At 34.7% G+C, this 20,822-nt stretch overlaps 2 protein-coding genes across 28 annotated transcripts in view; one reads left to right on the top strand and one right to left on the bottom strand.

Annotated features, from left to right (window-relative positions):
* Positions 1-14,174, top strand: part of NEXN (nexilin F-actin binding protein) — a 28,874-nt gene extending 14,700 nt beyond the window's left edge. For 4 of the 10 annotated variants that reach the window (XM_064516032.1, XM_064516036.1, XM_064516028.1 and 1 more), the window contains 9 exons: positions 328-369; positions 1,471-1,665; positions 1,744-1,917; positions 4,353-4,538; positions 8,542-8,742; positions 10,156-10,377; positions 12,520-12,705; positions 13,198-13,558; positions 13,667-14,174. In XM_064516032.1, the coding sequence (XP_064372102.1) occupies positions 328-369; positions 1,471-1,665; positions 1,744-1,917; positions 4,353-4,538; positions 8,542-8,742; positions 10,156-10,377; positions 12,520-12,705; positions 13,198-13,558; positions 13,667-13,680 (1,581 nt within the window). In that variant the 3' untranslated portion in view covers positions 13,681-14,174. Of the gene's footprint in view, positions 1-327; positions 370-1,470; positions 1,666-1,743; positions 1,918-4,352; positions 4,539-8,541; positions 8,743-10,155; positions 10,378-12,519; positions 12,706-13,197 lie in introns of all 10 variants that reach the window. The other 6 variants (XM_064516031.1, XM_064516029.1, XM_064516030.1 and 3 more) reach the window with 6 other exon arrangements.
* The window catches only part of FUBP1 (far upstream element binding protein 1), a 43,893-nt gene that overhangs the window by 1,781 nt on the left and 21,290 nt on the right, over positions 1-20,822 (bottom strand). For 4 of the 18 annotated variants that reach the window (XM_064516039.1, XM_064516044.1, XM_064516046.1 and 1 more), the window contains 3 exons: positions 20,159-20,304; positions 17,579-17,626; positions 1,302-3,807 (listed from right to left, as the gene is read on the bottom strand). In XM_064516039.1, coding sequence (XP_064372109.1) covers positions 3,790-3,807; positions 17,579-17,626; positions 20,159-20,304 — 212 coding nt within the window. In that variant the 3' untranslated portion in view covers positions 1,302-3,789. Of the gene's footprint in view, positions 1-1,301; positions 3,808-15,030; positions 17,627-17,683; positions 18,606-19,434; positions 19,788-20,158; positions 20,305-20,822 lie in introns of those variants that run through there. The other 14 variants (XR_010390241.1, XR_010390244.1, XR_010390239.1 and 11 more) reach the window with 13 other exon arrangements.

Genomic DNA, 20,822 nt, shown 5'->3' with positions numbered 1-20,822 from the left:
AATGTGTTTGCTTTAACTTTTTACACAGTTATGGAATGTTCACAGGAGGAACAGACATCTAAGGTACTTTTCTCAGTTTAGCAAAGTGCTAAGTGTGCTTAAGGGTGCTTTCCAGTATGATGTTTTGGTGTCATGTCCCCTCCCTGTCCTCCCATTAGTTATCTATCTGAAGTGTTCCAACATAATGCAAAGGTTCAATCGTTACAATCTCTTGTGAATGTAAGTGCAACATACATATCACTGATACAAAAAATTTCCGGTTTTATGTTTGCAAATCTAAGGCAAAGAGCCAAAGTAATGTAATCATATGAAATTCTCATTTAATAGATTGATGACTTAAACAATACGGGAACTGAATCAGGAGCAGAGGTAATCAGATTTTTTTAAAGAAACATTCACCTACAGTTTTATTCACTTTGTTTTATTATGGTAACATGGGCTGGGAAAAAAGGGCACACAGATTTTAAATATTCAGCTAAGGAGCTAAGAACTTTTTAAAGCATAGAGTGTGTTTGAGGTCAGTTTATTTAAGTTTGAATTAGAATCTAAAGTGTGAGTAATGTGTCATCAGGAGAGTTAGACATCTAAAACTTAAATATTCAGAGCCACAGAATGATTTGAAGCCTACAGGCAATGACTCTCTAAGTCTTCTAGCTTTGAGTATTATTTTAAAGCTCTTTGCCTTAAGCTTGAAATGAAAAGAGAATTCTGTCAATATACAGGTTTGAACACCTTAGTCAACTACTTAGTCAATTTCTTTTTCCTTCTTTTTATTAAAAGTTAATTCAACATAAGGGTTAGGATTTTAAGTATTGCAAATACATGTTTTATTTCAAAAAAGCTAGCCCGAAAGGTCCTATCATCTTTCACTACCACAAGAAAATCATGTTTCTACTAAAGTTTTGAGAAAAAAGTTAAAATTCATTTTAAGTTATTTGACAGTATCCCTCTTCATCATGGTATTTTGTGAAAAATTTAGGTGAAAAATGTTATGGCAAGTAAGTTGTGAAAATAGTTTTGAAGGAGCAAAATGCTTCAAAAACAAGTTAGTTTGACAAATTACGTATTTCTCTCTAGAACTACAAGCCTATCCCAACACAGTGTCTCTCTTACTTAATAAATACAAGACTGGAAGTAGAGTATAGCTACAGTTATGTATTCAAAATTTTATCTCTTCTCCAAACCACAAATATTTATAAATAGCATTTAATGAAAATATGGACAGAAGTTAAGGAGTTTGCTGGCAGTCATGTTTAAAATAACACATTCTTGATGTTCTTCAAGTATTACAAGAAAACTAGTGACTGTCACAGGCGGATGAGTTTTATTCTTGTCGTTAATACTCAATACAAGTAATTCTGTTGGAAGCTTTGGTGCACACAGGTAAAAATGGCAATTTCATTAGAAATGAGTCTGTCTAGAAGTCAAGAATTATCAAAATATCATAATATATATAATCTTTTTGGACAGGAAGGGGATGATTCACTGCTGGTTACAGTAGTGCCTGTAAAACCCACCAAAACACCTGGAAAAATGAAAATAAACTTTGAGAACACAGGAAAAGAAAGAGCAGAACAAACACAGAGAGAGGATGAAGAAAAGAAGCTAAAATATGACAAACACAAACAATCCCTTAAAGAAGCCAAGTGCCTTTCCTTTGTCATGGTAAACCACTCATCTAAAAATTGCTAAGAAATGAAGATCTACTATTTAAAATATAACTATTTCATTTTTCTTACACAGGCTGAAAACACAGAAAATGAAACACAAGAGCCTCTTTCTCCTGGTAAGCTGAAAGTAACATTTGAAGAACTTGAAAGACAAAGACAGGAAAATCAAAGGCGGCAAGCAGAGGAAGAAGCAAGACAGCGTTTAGAAGAGGAAAAACGTGCCTTTGAAGAAGCTAGACAGCAAATGGTAAATAGTTGTTTTGTTCATGTTGTTACAGAATTTTACATAGGATATACCTTCACATTCTTTCCTCTATCTGATTATTCTTATTATTAATTATTTCAATCTGTCAAGGAGTTTGAAAATTGTATCATCACTAATTTTAAAATACATGTTTTTGAACTTAGTTCTAATTTCATAACTATACTGGCATAATTCTTCAGACAATCTTCTAGTAAAACCAGAAAACTTATATTTTTAAATTTGCCAGCAATCTTACCAGTTAATATATACACTGTGTAGTACCTTAAAATAAAGGTCTTGCAGAAGAAAAGTTGTCTGTTTTGCTCTTAAATAGTACTTCAGATGTTTCAGTAACTTGTTTGTGGTGAAGACATTCTGTAATAACAGAATGCTACTTCTTATTCCCATATTTATTTTATAAATATGATACATAAATACATCAATTACAACTTTCCTCTTACAAAAAAGATAGATATGTCAGCTCTTTTGTATGCAGTAGTATCAATAACTACATAGTAGAAATTACTAGACTAGGCCCCAAATTATCAGAAAAGGAACTCATCTTGCTTTGTATTACATGCAAAACTGCCTGCATATGTTCTTTATCAGAAGCCACACTTATTTTAGGTCAACTATAAATGTACCTCTTTATAGTTTGCTCGATCATGTTAGACGAATCATATACTTAGTATTAATATTAGCGTAAGATGCACCAGATCGAATATGATTAAAACAAACTGAGAAACAGAACTAAGCTATTTCCAGAAATATTCTTTCAAAGTTCTCTATTTAAATGTCTTTTCCCTGTACAGTCCTAATCATTATGACATTGTTTTTTCACATACAAGAAAGATCAATGAGTTTTGGATTTCCATGTCTCATGAAATCTTTAAAGATACCATTTCTAGGAATTTGTTAAAATTTAATTTTAAAAAGAGTAACTTATTTATGAATGAACATTCCTGAGCAAACAGCTCAAGATCACACTAGAGATGGCTGTATATTACAACAGCCTTAACAAAAATTTAATATTCTAAGAAACAAACAAAAATCAACAAAAAAAATCCTACTCCCAAAAAGCCCAGAACCCCCAGAAAGCTGAAACGCTGAGATTCTCAACAGATCCAAACTGGGAGGGTTCTAAGTTTAGGTAGGTGCCAAAATTTTATTATTATAACTTTTTTTTTTTTTTGGTAAACCACTTAACCTTTCCAAACCAATAACCTTAACATTATGTCAATAATCTTTTTTTTTTTTTCTTCCCTCCCCCTTCAGGGTGAGGGGGAGAAGGGAAGGGGGAGAAAGAAAGGGTACTAGTAAAGAGGGAAGAAAAGGAAGGAGAAAACTTTGGAATTCTAATTGAAGTTTTGTTCTCATCTCCCACCCTCATGTATATGTATTTATTCACCAAGTAATATAGAAGAGTGAAAGCTGAATTTATGAATTCTGTATATAAAAAACAAAACCAAGACCCCCTCCTCCAGTCTTTTTATATCATGCAGTTTCAGCTGGTATCAGTGGCTGTCACAGTTTGAAGTTAAAAACTTTTCTTAAAGGAACAGTTCAGCAGTTCAATTCTTTTAATGACGACTTCTCCCCCTGTGAATTCCAAATACATGGTTTCTGTAATTCCCTCAACTATGTGCTCAACATACCAGTCCCATGGCTGCTTGCAGTATGCAGAAATCTGGAATATCAATACCTCAGCAGTTCAGTCAATTTCCTCCATTAACAAAGAAAATAATCTGAGATGTTTTCTAAGGATGATTCTTTTATTCTTGATTGCAGTTTGCAAATCACAGGCTTCTCTTAGCAGATAGTGTCTACTGGAGACAAGCCACAGTGAAGAGTTTGGCATATCTCACTTCCCTTTCTTCACTGATAATTAAATGCCTAAGAAGAAAAGAAGCAAAAATGTCAGTTTGGACTAATAACAAACTGTTAATCAATCTAGCTTTGCTATAAAAATCTACAGCATTTTTTCAGCTCATAAGGGAACATCACCTTTCACCAGGGAAAACAATTTATATGCAAATAAAAAGACTCCGCAATAAAGGTCTATGAAACTGATGTAAAGAAAGTGAATAGAGACTGACGGTTCAGTGACCCAACCCTGAAACCACAGAATAGATAATTGCTTAGCCTTTTGCTGATAACACCTTGTTCTTTGAACCATGCCTTCAAGCAATGTTAAAAAACTATAAAAGTTATGTATTGGATTCTGAACTATATTTCTCAAGGGGATTGCTTCTCCTGCCCTCTGGCTAAAACCAAGACAAAAAGGTTTCTTAGAGGAACTAAACTATTAGTGTATTTTCCCCTAGAAGAAGCAGCACTTATAGAAGATAAGAATGGAGTTCACAGAGTATTTATGTAGTATAGAGAATATTTTTATATGTGGCTAGGGCTTTTCTATTTTTTCTCCCTCTTCTCTAAAGATACATGAAGGTGCTGATGAAGAATCTGAAAATTCTGTTAAGGAATTCCGTCCAGGTAAACTCAAACTCAGTTTTGAGGAGATAGAAAGACAGAGGAGAGAAGAAGAAAAGAGGAAAGCAGAAGAAGAAGCAAGACGACGCATAGAAGAAGAGAAAAGGGCATTTGCTGAAGCAAGAAAGAATATGGTATAGCATTTTGCTTAGTATATGTTTTAGCATTTTACTTGAGTCTCCATACTGAACTAGAAAAAAAGCTCTGGGAAAAGATGCAGTTGAGAATGTTTTAATTCCTCCATTAATTAAACTTACTAACAGGTTGTGGGGATTGAATCAAGTTAGTATACCAAAAAACACCACAGAACACCCCTTCTCACGGCAACACTAGAAAGGATATCAAATAACGTAATCAAAAATAGATATTATTTCCAGCTAAGCGTTATGCTAGATGAATCAAAGTTGGAAAACAAAATGTCTTCCCAAGGAGGACTTTTTGCCTTTTTAAAAATTTCTTATCTTTAGGTCCATTTTTACTTCTCCAAATTAATCTCCCTACCTTTATGGGTGTCCATCAATCAGCAATTACTCGCTGAAGCATAATTAATGCTGTATTGGAAAAGTTCTCATTGCAAGTACAAATTCTATAGTCATCTGTGGCCTATTAGGAAGGAAAAAATTGAGAAGGCTGAATTCACCTAATTTATTATTATGTTTCATTGCTTGGTCAGGGAAATGTAAAAAGGCAGCAACTTGCATTGAATTTACAGTTAGGACAATTCTTAGTAAGGTACTTTAGTCTGGAAATTGCTTAGACAAATACAGATCCCTGTGATTATTCAGTAACTTTATTTTTTATTGTATTTTTCATGCTTATTCCAACAGCTTCAAATTTTAGCAGGTTTTTGGGAATTAGCTAGCCTCTTATTGGTGGATGTTAGAAAACTTTATTAGATTAGACAAATACCAGTTATAACTAAATATTGTTAGTTTCAAAATCAAGTGCAAGTCATACCATACAGAGCTGTACAATAACCCACGCACCTGGTGGTCTTTCTACACTTCTGCCTGTGGTTTTATTCAGAAAGACCAACAGCATGTCTAATAAAATTATTTTCTTCAGAATTAAAAGCAATGGTTGTGGAGCAGATTAAAGCTTTGTATGGAAGATTTACACTGCTTACAGTGCTCCCTCTGGCTGAAAATTAGGCCAAAGACAAGGTCTCTACTCTGAAAGTCTGCTCAGACTACTAGGCAAACTTGTACTTGATATTGTACCAGTAAGGAATGATGTAAGATAAGGTCTGTGATCTGTCCACACCTCCAAAAAGAGGGAAAAGAAATCAGAAGCTTAAACCTCTAGAAAAAAATACTTGAATACTGCCAAACTTATGTCATTACAATCTTTAAGAAAAGTCAGCAGACAATTCAAGGAGAGCAAAGAAAGTACATGCTGTCTTCTGCTTTGTACTGCCTTCTTGCAAATCCTTCTCCCTTAATTTAGCATGAGCTAAGTATCCAAGCAAGAAAAATCTCTCACTGATTAAACAGGGTTTAATCCATTAGATGCAGCATGGAGTCTGCAACTGCACTATTAACAACAGACAGTGAAGATGTTTAGTAATCCAAAAAGGTAACTGAAAAGCATATTTTCAGAATATTCATTTGAAAATTTTCTGCTAATTAGCATCCTGAATATGAACTCTGCACTCTCTATTGCTTGTAACAGAAAAGGTAATCCCATGCTTTCCCTCCTGTTCACCATTCACCAGATCTGCACAGTGTAACAGATGTGCACAGATGTGCTTTTGAGTATTTTAAGAGTGCATCAGGCATCTCTTCCAGAAGCACTAAAAATTCACATGTAAAACTCAATCTATTCTCATTTAAGCATTTACATTAAGTAGTTTTTAGAACCTTTTGCATATTTATTCATTTTAATTCAATTTTGAAACTGTATACATAGAAGTGATGATACCAGTGCTAGAAACACAAAAGCCACCTTCACCTCTTTTTGAAAGGATCTCCCTATTTCCAAGTTTCTTCTGCAACATACATAATTCCATGCTTCCCACCAACACAATCACTTTCACAATGAAGCATTCATCTAGCATCATTGCCAGTCTCTGTTAAAGAGGCTGCATGAAGAAACCTGTCTTAGTATGAACAAAAATACATTCTACTTTCTATCAACCACTATTTGCCCACTGAAAACTGATTCATGGTGCTATAAAAAATGGCTACTGCAGAACTGTTTCCCACTGCCATCTATTATCAGATTGCAGAAAGAATGAAAAAAACCCACCACCATAGTCTTATTTCACAAAATATAGCTAGAATATTTACTGAACTAACCACAAGGGTTATGCGTCATACAGTTCCACTCATTTTTCCCTGTGCTTTTAACCAGCAATAGGTTGGCTTACTATCTTTTCATAGCTTACTAACACAGATGCAAAAAATACCAGGCAGACAGATAGAAAAGTGCTTACTCATATGCACAGCATTTTTTGTTAGTTTACAAATATGTGCGTTACTAAAGTTTAAATTACTGCTTCTCCTATTCAGTTAGGGTCTACATCTTTCTGAAGCAGTAAGTGTATCAACTAATGCATCATCAGCAGAAAATTTTCATGTTTCTTCACTGATTTAGCTATAGTTAGCCTCTAAAAAATATGCAGCTATGCAAATCCTATTTTCATTAAAGGAAATACTTTACTGATTTATTTTTGACTCCACTTCCTAACAATTTCAGCAAATATCTTTGTATTATGCAAAACAAATGAAGAATGGAAGGAATGGTGGGGCTGAACTCAGCTGTAAGCTCAACTACTCATAGGGAAGAGTAGTGAAGCAAATCTGTGGTGACTAACAGTAGGAGAGAGGTTGGGCCAAAAACCTGAAAGAGACATGACAAAAAAAAGGGTATGGGGCAAAGTCTGTCAACAAGACAGCAGCGCAAATGAGGATGGCATGAACATCAGTGAAAAGGCAGTGAGCAACAAGACACAGGGAACTGAAAAGTGAGTGCAAAAGAATCTTTTAAAAAACAAATTTGTGTATTTTCTGTTTCTTTATAAAGCTCGTCAAAAAAAATTCTCAAATGAAAGTCTTGCTCATTTAATCCTTTCTAGCATTTGATCAGCTACTGTTGGGAATGCTTTAAATTTGAGGCAAATTTGACACTACAGTGTTTGTCATGAGGCTTTTCAAAAGTATACCGATTTAATACTCATTTGTTGAGACAATCCCTGTTAATAGGATAATAGAAGTTTTCAGAGTTACATGCACAAATGCACATTCAGGACATATTTTGTCAAGAAGTTACTTTAAAAGTCTTCTTCATAACTCAAAGACCAACTGTCATGCTACCTGGCCATTTTTATAACACATCACCTAATAATGTCTTAGCAATGCTTCACTTCAACAAATTCAGTCTGATAAGGTATTTGTTCTTACAATTTCTGCTCTTGAAAATGATTACAAGGGCCTTTCCTGGGCCATAGGATTTTCTTATGAATTAAGCTACAAAAGAAGCAAACTGCTCATACACAGTAACCACCAAAGCCCAGCCCTACTCCGTAGCCTGAGAAAAGGACAGGGAAACAAGGAAAACTTTGTTCCTACGTTGTACAAAACAATAAACTGACAACAGATTTTGGTATGTTCAGTTTGTGCATAAGGAAAGTTTTTTGTAGGAAATTCTGTTCTGTTATGCTTATTGGGAATACTAATATGTCAGAGTTAAAAAAAAAAAAATAGGAACATAATGCAGTTTGCTTAGAACAGATTACAGATGTTTGTACTGCAGTGTTAAGAGCAATGACATGTTTATACACAAGTATTTTACCCTAGTGATAGTCTGTGAAGTAAACAGGAGTGAATTGCTTCAGGTTCCAAAGCTACATTCAGAGGGCATCTCTCTATCATCTTGCAAAAAGGACTGCATTTGTATAAACTTTTTTTTTTTTAATAAATTATTGTAACAAAAGAGCTAAAATCCAAGACAACCTCCCACAGCTCCACCCCTGCAAAATGCTAGAGAAAGAAGTTCAACACTGACATACCATAGCTTATTTCACTGTGTCAGAAGTGGCCAAATGCTTGGTTAGCTTTACATACTAGAAGTGTCTGAGGAATGCTGCAATTTCAAGTACCTTCTTCAGGATGCATCATTAATTATCTGAATTTCCAGCAGGTGCTGGATGATGAATCACCAGAACTGTTTAAAACAGCTTCTCAAGAATCTCTCGTACCTGGTAAACTGGAAATTAATTTTGAGGCATTGCTGAGACAAAAAATGGAAGAAGAGAAGAGACGCACAGAAGAAGAGCGTAGGCAAAAGTTGGAAATGGAAAAGCAAGAATTTCAACAGCTGAGACAGGAAATGGGAGAGGTCTGTACAACAAAAATGTTAAGCATCCTCTGAATAAAAATGTAACGGCTCAAAGTTTACGATTGTAATGGAAGATTCCTTGTATAAGGAATTTTAAATCAACACTTTCATTCTTACTTGAAAAGAACGGAAAACAGAAAAAAAGACTTAAAATAGTATTGTGTATAAGATTCTTAATCACTAATCCACTAGGAAAATATACTTTTATCCCTTACCACCCTTTAAGTGAAAACATAAAATTTCAGATTTATGATTTTACCTTTTTATTTTACTGTGAGTTCTGCATATTCTACTGTATTACTAAAATGATTATTTGCAGTTTTTGGAGAATACAAACATCTAATTCACCCCAAATCAAAAGCAATATTCTCAGCTTTGCTAATAAATTTTTTTTCAGTATTTCTTTTTTCAGGGAAACGTAGTGTTAAGTAATTAGGAAAGAATTGCAGTGGCCCCAAGTTGTAACCAGTCACTGTATCAAGGGTTTGGAGACTGTCACAGTGGATTTTAAGAATCACACAATTTGCTTTGCATACCAAATGGCTAAAACATCACATTCATGAACTTCACACTTCAATTTGATTTGGTTGTGGGTGGCAATTCCAAGAATTCACTTTTGAATGTTAATGAGGAATACTATTATTATTTTTTTCTTTTTAGAGAGGCTAGTGTGAGTAATGAGGGCTCCAGCTTGTGAACTTTTCAAGTAGATTTTGGATGACATCCTGGGGAAGAAGGGAAAGACAGGGACATCCAAAATGTATATACATCTGTCAGTCAGATGTAATAAAGGGAAAGAGGGAGGGGAGTAATATCTCAACAATTACAGCATCAGACATGGTTCAACTACAGGATCCAGGACTGTCACTTCAGTTTCCCAGCCATAACATCCTGAAATCTCTTTTGCCTCTTACAGCATTAAAAAAAAAAAAAAAAAAAAAAAAAAAAAAAAAAAAAAGCGCAGCACACAGGTAACAACTGGGTTTGTGTTTAACAGCATGGCTGTATTTTAGAAAACTATTGCATAGCATATTGCAGTAAGTCAGAGAGGTGAATTATGGATCTAGGACAACTTTAAGAGTGTTGTGTTGCTAGGTGTCTAATTTTCTGAGTCTGAAGTGGTTTATTGATAGAGCAATCCTTGAATAAAAGGTTCGTTCAAGCAACACCAGAGAAGAGCTTTTACTGAAGCAAGATATTTTACGTCTGTATCTAGTTTAGAGGTGATAAGAAAATTAGAAGATTGAGGAAAAAAGAAATTAGAGGGGAAAGATATCCTTGCTGAGAGATTTGGAACGCCTCCAAGCTAAGAGAATTATTTAAGTATATTAAAGTACACTTACTTGTGGGGAGAACAGGTAGTAAAAATAACCTGGACATTTTTGATGTTCACATTTTGTAATTTCTGAACAGCTAGAAGAAGAGTCTGAAACTTTTGAACTAAGCAAAGAATATGAAGAATTAATGAAGTTAAAAAGAAGTGGCTCTATTCAGGCAAAGAACTTAAAAAGCAAGTTTGAAAAAATAGGACAATTGTCTCAGGAAGAAATACAGAGAAAGATTGAAGAAGAGCGAGCTAAGAGAAGAGCAATGGATGAAGAAATAAGAGAAAGGGAAGCAGAAAAATTTCAAGAGGTAAGTTGTATTCTGTATACATGACAATGACATTTGACAGAGGTCTGTAATCATAAAGATCTTCATCCTCAACCTGCATTAGAGTTTCAAGAGTAAACTTAACTAGGAGACTGATGACCCAGGATTGAGTAATGCTTCTTAACAGTTTGCTGCGTTTCCAAAATGATTCTCTCCTTACCTTCCTGTTCCCTCTTTCAATCTGTGAGAAAATCTCACCTCAGTGTCCCTCAGGGAAATAATCAGTTTTTTGTCAGTCATCTGCTCAGGCAGATATCTGTTTTCTGCTTCAAGTCCTCAGTTCAGCAACTTAACAACTTAAACCTGCCAGTCCAACAGACTGAAGCATTCATGTTTGAGTTTGTGCGCTATTAACAGGCACATAAATTGCTTGTCCTTCTGAACTCATTCATTCTCCATTGTATGAATTAAAAACAAACAGCACTGCCATTTCCAGATTAAGCCCTTGCCCTTTTTAAGGTCAAGAAGAGGATCTTTACTTGTTTCTCAGGGTACAGCAGGGAAGTATGCTTGCTACCAACACTTCTGATAGGAGCCTCTCTGAATTTTTTCAGAGGGGGAAAGCAAGAGATGGAGCGATCCTTTTAACCAATAAGTCAACACTGTCCTCTGTAACCCAAAACATGATTATTGTGTGAAAGCTCATGTGTTCTTGTGGCAATACAGGAAACTCAGTGATAAGACTTATCTGAACTTCATTTCTGAGCCACATCCACAGTACTCCATCACTTCATATCAGCTCAAGGCAAATGTTTTATTTTGATCTTTTCATTTAGTGACTGACACTGTAATTATGCTTCTGTAAGGTCAACCCGTGCAGGTGCTGAAGTTGCTACAACATTGTGGCATAAAAATCAAGTCACAGAACACTGATTTTGAGAGACATACTATTGCCACAGGACAGAATTCAACTTGTATATGCACATAAGTCTTTAAGAAGTATTTTTCTACCCAACATTTTTGAAATCATTTTTTGCAAGTATTTTGCCCTTTTTCGCTCTAGTCTTTTTTCCTCCACTCTACATCCGTGAATAATTCTAAGCATATTAAACTGGTTATTCTGCAAAAAGGGAGCATGAGTCTAATTAACCACTAAGAGACAAAGTATCCACAAAATAACCATAAATAAAATAGCTCTTCCATTAGAAAGGCCTGCTTTTCAAGACCACAAGTAAAGAGGCAAAGGAGCTCAAGTAGAAGAGCTTGTATGACCCAATCAACAAAGGGGCTTCCAGGACACGAGGTTCTCACACAGCAGTATGAAAAGGAAGGAAAACCAAGTGCCCTGTCTCAATAGTAACATGATACAAAGAAAAAGCAAGCAAAAAGTAGAATTTTTCCTGGCACAGGAAAATGGAGGATCACAGCATAGGTCTGTTTTTCCCCCCTATTGGACAAGGGGAGTAACTCCTACCTGCTTGGTAAAACTAGCATTAGGAAAAAAAAAGGCATGAGAATTGTGAAAAAGTCTAAGGGAATTTATTTTGCAAAAAAGAGAAAAGGGAGAAACCTAACAGAATAAGCATCCTTTCTCAAAACCATAAAGTATACAGTGCATATGCAGGACAATTCATCTTAGTCCTTTAAAACAGTCCTGCCAGAGGTGGCAAGAGCTTTTAAAAACCTCAGTGTTGTTTCCTTAGCTTAACTTTTCTTTTTACTGTATTGTAATCTCAGCTGTGTTTAATCTAAAGTTCCAGTTGAACCCAAAATAGAAAGTTACTACTATGATGGTATGACTGCTTACCACTGATATGCTGCAATCAAGAGTGGGGCATTCTAGAAACGTCTGAATTTGCAGGGTAGGATTCCTTTCATGCAATTCCAGTGTTCCTTGCATCCACAGCTTGCAGTCATGAAACTAACTGTTTTAGAAATACTCCTCACCAAAACATTAGACTAAGGTTCATCCTTCCTTGAAATGTCTCGGCATCTCACAACTCAGGATCAGGAGTCTTGACAATTAGGAGACTTGATTTTAAAGAAACCTGACATTAAACAAACCTCTGGAAAAAACAAGACTCAAGGTAACTTAGCTCTGTTGAATAAGAACTACTGTCCTACTGAACTAGTTTTACTCTCATATAAATTTAAAGGTAATAAACAATTTTTCTTCTTTGCAAGGATGAGGAGGTAGATGTGAGACCAGCCAAGAAATCTGAGGCTCCGTTTACCCATAAAGTAAACATGAAGGCCCGTTTTGAGCAAATGGCAAGAGCCAGAGAAGAGGAAGAACAGAGAAGAATTGAAGAACAAAAATTACTACGTATGCAGTTTGAACAAAAAGAAATTGATGCAGCATTACAGAAGGTATAGATTACAAAGTACCTTTTATTCATAGCTAAGTGTTTGTTAACTTAGTGAGATATGTGTTTAAGCATCTAACTGAACACCACTGATAGCAAGATGCCAGAGGTGTGAGACACACTGTAATACTTTCAACAACTGTTATGAATTGCTGCACTAACGTAAAATTGCTTTTCATGTTTGCACACATTCTTCAAGGGTAAGAGAGAAATACTGCAAAGAAAGTGGATCTTTTCCTTTGAATAGTATGAAAGGGGAATACATATATATTCATGCCTATATTTTTCCCTAGATTCTGGCTTCATTAAAATCTGTTTTCCACAGAATTTACTGCCTGTTGCATTTCCAGATTCAATGCATTGTTATCCATAGAGTTTAGGTGCAGCACTTCCCTTCTCAGAAACACAAGAGCTTTTCTGTAATCAAATACATATTACTAGTATTTATGTTGCTACTTCCACTTTAAATGTTCTAAATCAAACTATTTTAAAACAGAAAAGGGAAGAGGAAGATGAGGAGGAAGGAAGCATTATTAATGGTTCTACTTGCGAAGATGAGGAGGATCAAGCTCGATCTGGAGCTCCCTGGTTCAAGAGGCCACTAAAAAACACATCAGTTGTTGATGGCGAGCCAGTGAGATTTACTGTTAAAGTTACTGGGGAACCAAAACCCGAAGTCACTTGGTGGTTTGAGGGGGAAATGTTGCAGGACTCTGAGGACTATCAGTATATTGAAAGAGGAGAAACCTATTGCCTTTATTTGCCAGAAACCTTCCCAGAAGATGAAGGGGAATATATGTGTAAAGCAGTCAACAACAGAGGCACATCTGCTAGCACCTGTATTCTCACCATTGAAAGTAAGAGTTAGTATTTTAATTTGCTTAATAATTCTCAAGTACTCTTCTTGCATCTTTCCTATTATGAAAAAATTGATTAATCTTTTTCTTAACCCTTTTATTTTCTAGCTGATGACTACTAATGCTCTACTTTAGCTGGAACCTTTCTTCCTCTCAAATCTTTCTTACTGCATCATCTCTCTCTCTGATGGGGCCAACTAAAGAAAGCAAGGAAATGCACTGATTTGTCATTTCCTGCATCAGATAAAATAATCTTCAAACTGCGCAAGTGTCTAGGTTCCTTGCTCATATGAAGTTTAGTATTAAAGGCTAAAAAGAAGAAACCAATAAAGGAAAAAATCAATAAAGGAAAAAGCCAAATTATCATAGTGCTCTAACATTTGAAGACCAACTATTGTGTAATAGTAAAAATCTAAATACACAATCAGGAAACTTATGTAGTAGTATAAAACTGCTGGTATATTCTGCATGAACACGAAATATTTGAGCCATTTTACCTTATCCCAGAAACACTGAACTGAAAAGGAAATACTTACTGGTGGATTAAAAAACAAAACAAAAAACCCCAAACCCCAGTGTATTATTTCTAAACAATAAAAGATTACATAACTGCTTACGTTTGTTGTTTTGTTTCAAATAGCATTAGTTTTTTAATGCAGACTTGCATTTAAAACACTAGGCTGCGATCAACCTATGCAGCTGCTAATCCAAAAGTAAACAATCTCAGTAAGGCTTGAAGTAATCTCTAGAGTATTAAAATTTGCTTATAAAAAAAAAAAATCTATTTTCCACTACTAAAAGGTACATGAACAGTTGATGACAAAATATGGGCCAATCATAGCAAATTTCGTAAGTAAGCTTTCAAATAAAACTATTACATGGAAATGCCTAGTTTTTCAACCTTCATTCTCTCTTGTTGCAATAGATTTACTGCTGCATCTCTAAACATTGTCTGCTTAAGTCTAGCATACTATTTTTCTCTAAGACCTCTCGATATCAGTGCTTATGCCATTGTGCCTAATATCTAAATGTTTCAGCTTAGGCTTCTGTAAGAGTTCTTTTACAAAAGACAATCAAAATTTTAAATTGAAGAACACATGTAGAGCATTAACATAAGACAGGGGAAGTTGCAGCAAATACACAGTCACTTCAAAAATGATTTTAAGAGGTTTTACTATGACTCAATCTGCTGACTGCTCTTTGTACAAAGTTACCTTATAAAAATTTTTCTTTTGCCTCAATAAAATAGTTACAGATTCTGAAACATCCTGAAAAAACTCGCTGATAAGCTGTATGATATTTTGAGTGAATATTTATCTTAATAGCAGTATTAAGAATATATTTTACTTCATTTCATGGGGGTGATGTTTATTTCACATAAATATTAGCTGCTGCTATATTCAGTTTTTCTGAAGCTGTAATTTCAAACTAATGAAGCCGGGGTAGGGGCATAAAAGAGACAAAAGCATTGCTATTATTATCCATCAATTTACATTTATTGAGAAAAACCATACAAAAAACATTATACAGTTAACGTGTACCCATATTACATACAATATCAATGCAAGCTCAAAACCACATTTTTGTAAAGCATTCAATTTACCTCAAGTCCAAGCTGCATCTCCCTAAGACACTGTTCCCATCACAGTTGCCTTTTAAAGCCAATCTTCTTTTTACACACGGGTAGTTTCTGCAGAGAACACTTTTCTCAGGACGAAAATGCATTTCACATGCACGCAAGAGAAATATTTGTGCATACACAAGAGTTTTATAAGCTATTACTAGGGAAGAGGGAATCCTGTCAACTGTATGCTTTCTGAAAGGCCCAGTCCCCCCTTCCTCCCACCATGTCCAGAAAAAAGCAAAATAAAAAGCTTTTAGCATGCAATGAAAAACTTAAAAGCTACTGTGGAAGCGAACAGGGGAGAAACAGTTTCTATCATCCAATAAAATACCACTAGTAAAAAGATGAAATATTTCAAGAGAGACTGGGCAGTGAATAATGATACTGTCTGCCTGAACAACTTAAATACATGGCATATGATCATGCTAGATAAAAGATTATCCACCTGGTATTTTATTTCATGTCCTGTCTTAAAGTATATGCTGCAGAAAGGGGTATGAAAATGCTTTTCCTACTTTGAGCATTATGCTTCCTTTTTAAAGTTTTGGTACTCTTCGCATTCTACTTAATTTGTGGGACTCTAGGGAAGAAAAGCAGGAAACATTTAAAGACACCTTTGGGCAAGTTCATTACACTTCCAAGAAAGTCCAGTTATCTTATTGGATCAGGGTAACTCCAGTAACATATTTTCTGTTCTCCCAAGAACTGCGAGTCTGGGGACAGAGTTGAAAAAATAAACACTACGCTTAGTACAACATAGCATGCCTGTAAACCCAGCAGTGAGCAAGCTGAAAGTCAGTATACCTCAAATGCTACACACTAAGGCAAGTTCATCTCATCTTCCACACTCTAGCAGTATTCTAATAAACTAGCTTTTTCCTCTCTATTTCCTCCCACTGGCTAAATTTACAATTAAAAGGCTGTTAAGATATTTTAGGAACAACAGTTGTAGAAAAAGCAGCATGTAAAGAGAAGTGAACAAATGACTCACCCCAACACTAAATTCACGGTATCAAAATCCAAATGGTAAACATCTAACTTTCTCTTGTCAAAAATGAATCTGAATTACACATTAAGCTACAAATCATCAAATATGACGTGGCTTGAGAAACCGAAGTACAACTATTAATTTAGTTCAAAAAGTCAATATATCTAGCTTGACTGTTTAGAAGAATATAAATTAGAATAGATGGTTTATATTATTAAATCACAGTTAAAAAACTTAACAGATTATGGAACATTTATGGTCAAACAAATAGTACTTTAAAGAATGAAAAGTGATCAAAACAAAAATTATACCCTACACCAGTATGTATGGGATACATTTCAAATCTGTTATGTTTTTGCCAATTTTACCTTCTACATGGAGCCCTTCTATGGTCCATGCTCATCGGCTCACCAATGGCATACACTCAAAGGATTCCTCTTTATTGGTAGTAACTATCTCAGGACCTGATTCTATGAGCTATGATTTGGTGCTTGCAGCATCTTCAGCACTGTGTGTGAAAATGAAGGCAGTATTTTTGAATATTTTTCTTTCATGTACAGATAAGCAGGACTTTTGAAAGAGGAGCAGCATATTTTAGAAACAGAATAATCAACAAAAAAGACTGAATAGATGCTGCTTTACTTTAAGCTTAAAAAAAAAAAAAAAAAAAAAAAAAAAAAAAAAGAAAAAACTGTACCAGACCATCTATAAGACATACAAACATTTTAAACTGGCAAAATATACAGCAATTCAGTTAAAATATCAAGAAACAGGAAACACTGACTGCTATATAGATAAAATATTATTTGCTGTACTGTTAACATTTAATTGGTGCACATGCTTTTTCAAATAAAACATACTCATCTGCAAAGTTCTAGAGTCTATTTTCCTACCATGTCAAGTATGAATAAACAAACTAAATTATCTAAAGATTCCACTAACACACTATAACTGTAAGATAAGTTATCAAGTTCAGTGATAACAACAAGTTATATTCTTTATACTTCGGTCTTACTTGTTGAGTGGGAATAGTGCCCTATTATAAAAACACATTTGTGAAGGCTGTTGACGTTTCTAACCAAAGTAATTCCTGCATATTTTTAACAGTTTTGATTCTTTAATTGCAACAATTAGCTATTTGAGAAAAAGTAACAAAAATGACTTATTTTGATTAAGTTCAATTACGGCAATCTACTCGTCTTTTCTAAAAAAAGATACATATTTACCTAGAAATATAAACAGTTGTTTAAAAACTTAAAAGACTTTCCACTGAAATGGAACCGTGAGTAACAATGCATTTGGGGAAAGCAGCTGATTGCTTTTCAATACACAACCACAAAGATCTCACAGGGACAACATTAATGTACTGAAATATATTAATTTATATACTTCCTTAGGTTGTGCTTACCTGTTGCTTTTTTGCAGCAGAACCTAAGGTGGAAGGTCTGGGAAGGCACTGTGAAGTATAAATAATTGCACTGTTTGCAATTAATAAGATTTTATACCTTAAATGAATCAAAATCAACAGCCTCCATTTCGTGAATGATAAAGAATCCAGTGAATTTAAATTTTGCTCAGTTTAGTACATAATAAATGCACCATTCTACAAGGTTATCTACAAAATACCATGCAAAATATCTGAACTATTAAACTTCATACCCTACACTAAAGATAGCAAATACCATCCTAGCCTTTTTTTAAACTACCAGAATAATTCCTAATTTTAAAAGGGATAAAAATAATTCCTTCTTTCTACAGCACAATACATACATAGCTAATTATCTGAATAAAACTACTAAAATTTTCAGCCTTGACTTTTTGTTCTCTGTGCAGCCACACTAAAAAAGTTCGTTCTCAAAACAACAAAATGGTATTCCAAAAGATAAAGCAAGTAACAGTTATAAAGTTATTTTAAAACACATACCTACATCACTACATATCTGCAAACTAACTGAAGACAAACACAACTCCTGTCTGACAAGTGGTTCCAAAAGACTTCAATGTTACGATATGCATACTTAAATACACTGAATAATATAGCTGTCTCAGGTGTACTAATGAAAAAAAGACTATTACTCAGACAAACAGTAACATGATTTTCTTTAGCTATTGCTAAACGTTTCAAGAATACTTACCCATAAAGCTCACATTATGTGTAAATATATATGTATATATGGCACACCTATGTTTCTGAATTAAGAAGCAATTACGATTTCCTAAGATAATCAGCACTGTATTCCAACATAATATTCACACAAGTATGGCATTTTCATTATGTGGAACATTGACAAAAAGATACTGTTGCAGTTCATCAATTTGTCATTCTGATGTACTTACAGTGCAATGCTCCTTGAAGGAACAATCAAGGATGATACACAGCACAGTCCTCCTCACCCCTATAGAGCTAGTTCTATACTGGCTGGATCAAACCTGCACTTCAACAGACAATGGCAAGACAGACTGTATTGCATGTAGTCTAATATATGCAAAGAGCCAATAAATATGCAAAGAGCAAACATAGGATTTCAAGAGAATCAGATTTTTAGTATGAGCATTAGAGTAATAAGAAGGTTCAAGTATATTAAAAAAAGTCATTTGATTCAAAGACTGATCTTGAGTATTTACAAAACGGAAGTTATCTGCTCTGCAGGAAGTTCTCAACCGCTCCCCAACACTCAAACAAAACAGCGTTTCAAGGACAGATGCAATTTTTGTAACTACTATGCATACCACATTGACCTTTCTACACTGAATTTTGAAGTGAACTACTTAAAACTGAAGGCTTCAGCACAAACACTTAAATTTCATAACTAGTCTGAAAAATCCTTAAAATAGTTATGCAGGAACAGTTTTGAAGTCGAATATTCAATTAAGAACAAAAGTAAACTGTTATAGCAGCTGTACAGGTCTCAAACAGTGGTTATGTATAAAAGGAAATTTCACTGTTAATGCAATGGAAGTATGCCAAAAGATCACCTTCTTAAACACATGCAGTTTTTAATCAAATAGAAAGAAAATTAAGATATCAAGATTACTGGTGCTAGGCAGCAAAGTACAATGAATGAAAGAGATCCTCCATCTACAACTATTCTGCAAGAGGGGAAAAACATGCTAACGACAAGTTTTTAAACCCAACAAGATTTCATGGAGGGGGGAGGGAAAAACAAAAACAAAAGACTCATTTGTGTACAGGTACCTTAATTCGGCATTGCAAATCAATCCTATACTTCTTTAAATACCCACATATCCAACTTACCGACACAGGAGGTTTCATATTATTTATTGTAAAGCACAAAACAGGCATTTTAAAAGTGATAAAGTATACATTGAAAAAGTACATTTATATCACAAAGCATTGACCACATAATAATTGCAAATACATTTGCTGGAATGTGTACATCTACACTAATACTAAAAACAAACCATTTTTCATTTCTACACAGAAATATTACCTCCTATCAGTAGTGATAGATATTTTGTACATTTTCAAAAACACTATTTTTTAACCAAACAAAATTAAGATCTTCATCAAGGCGTCTGCATCCATACATTTAACAAAGGTTTTTTCCCCCACACAATGAAGCAAATACTGTATTGTCCACTTCTTATTATTGGCCCTGTGCAGAAGAGATACATAAGAGATACACAAAAAGTTAAAGAAAATCCTTTAAATCGAGCTAACTCAGGAGTGAAGCCTTTAAGAAAGAAAAATTGGTTAATGTAAATGGTGGTGGCTTCTTGCATGGTTTTCAAAACCCTGGGAGGAGAAAGTTTTTCTTTTTTTTTTTTTAAAATCAAAATCACCAAACGTATGGACAGAACTCAAGTTATCAGGTAAAGCAAAGTCATTTATTAATTATTCTGATAGTTATTTTGCTAGAAAAAAAAAGATGCATACTCCAGAGGTAACAAAGCAGGAGACATGCAAAAAAATATCTATAATCACTGAAACAGAAGCCAGCCAAAAAGTACTTAACAAACTTTATACCTGTGGTGCTGGAGGATGTTGTGGCATTCCCTGTGGGCTCGTCTGGGCGTAATATGCTGCCTGTTGTCTGTAGTACTCAGCCCATGCTGCACTATAATCTGGTTGACCACCTGGCGGAGCCCCAGCAGGCGCAGGAACTGCTTGACCTACAAGTAATTCAAATTATATAGTACAGCTTTGTTGCTGCAATAAAGATGTGAAAAAATTAAAAACATTCCCACTGCTAACAAACATTACCTTGCTTTTTGTAATATTTCTCCTGAGATTTTGAATAATCTTGTGGCTGCCCTTTTTGGCCTAACCACTCACCCTATTTTAATGTAATGATTCCTGTGTAAGGAGAAACTGAAGATGCATAGGAAGGACAGGTGTTTACACCTTCCTGAATCACGTTCCAGAGCAAAAGTCTTTAAGCATGCTCGTATAAACCAACTTGGAACAAGCAATTAAATTAAAATACAGATCAACAAGGGAGATCACTTTTGGTCATTTGCCTAAACTGGCTTTACCTTATTGTACTGGCTGCATTAAATAATTCACCAGATGCTAATTTATTAACTCTTCCAATTTTGACATACTTAATGCAAGTCCTGGATTAATGCAGATTACATTTAATTAATGCAGATTATGTTCTTGCTAACCATTTACCACAGAAGACAGTCCT

The sequence above is a fragment of the Dromaius novaehollandiae genome, chromosome 8 (assembly GCF_036370855.1).
Source record: "Dromaius novaehollandiae isolate bDroNov1 chromosome 8, bDroNov1.hap1, whole genome shotgun sequence".
Taxonomy (NCBI): domain Eukaryota; kingdom Metazoa; phylum Chordata; class Aves; order Casuariiformes; family Dromaiidae; genus Dromaius; species Dromaius novaehollandiae.
This window is presented reverse-complemented; position numbering and strand designations above follow the sequence as displayed.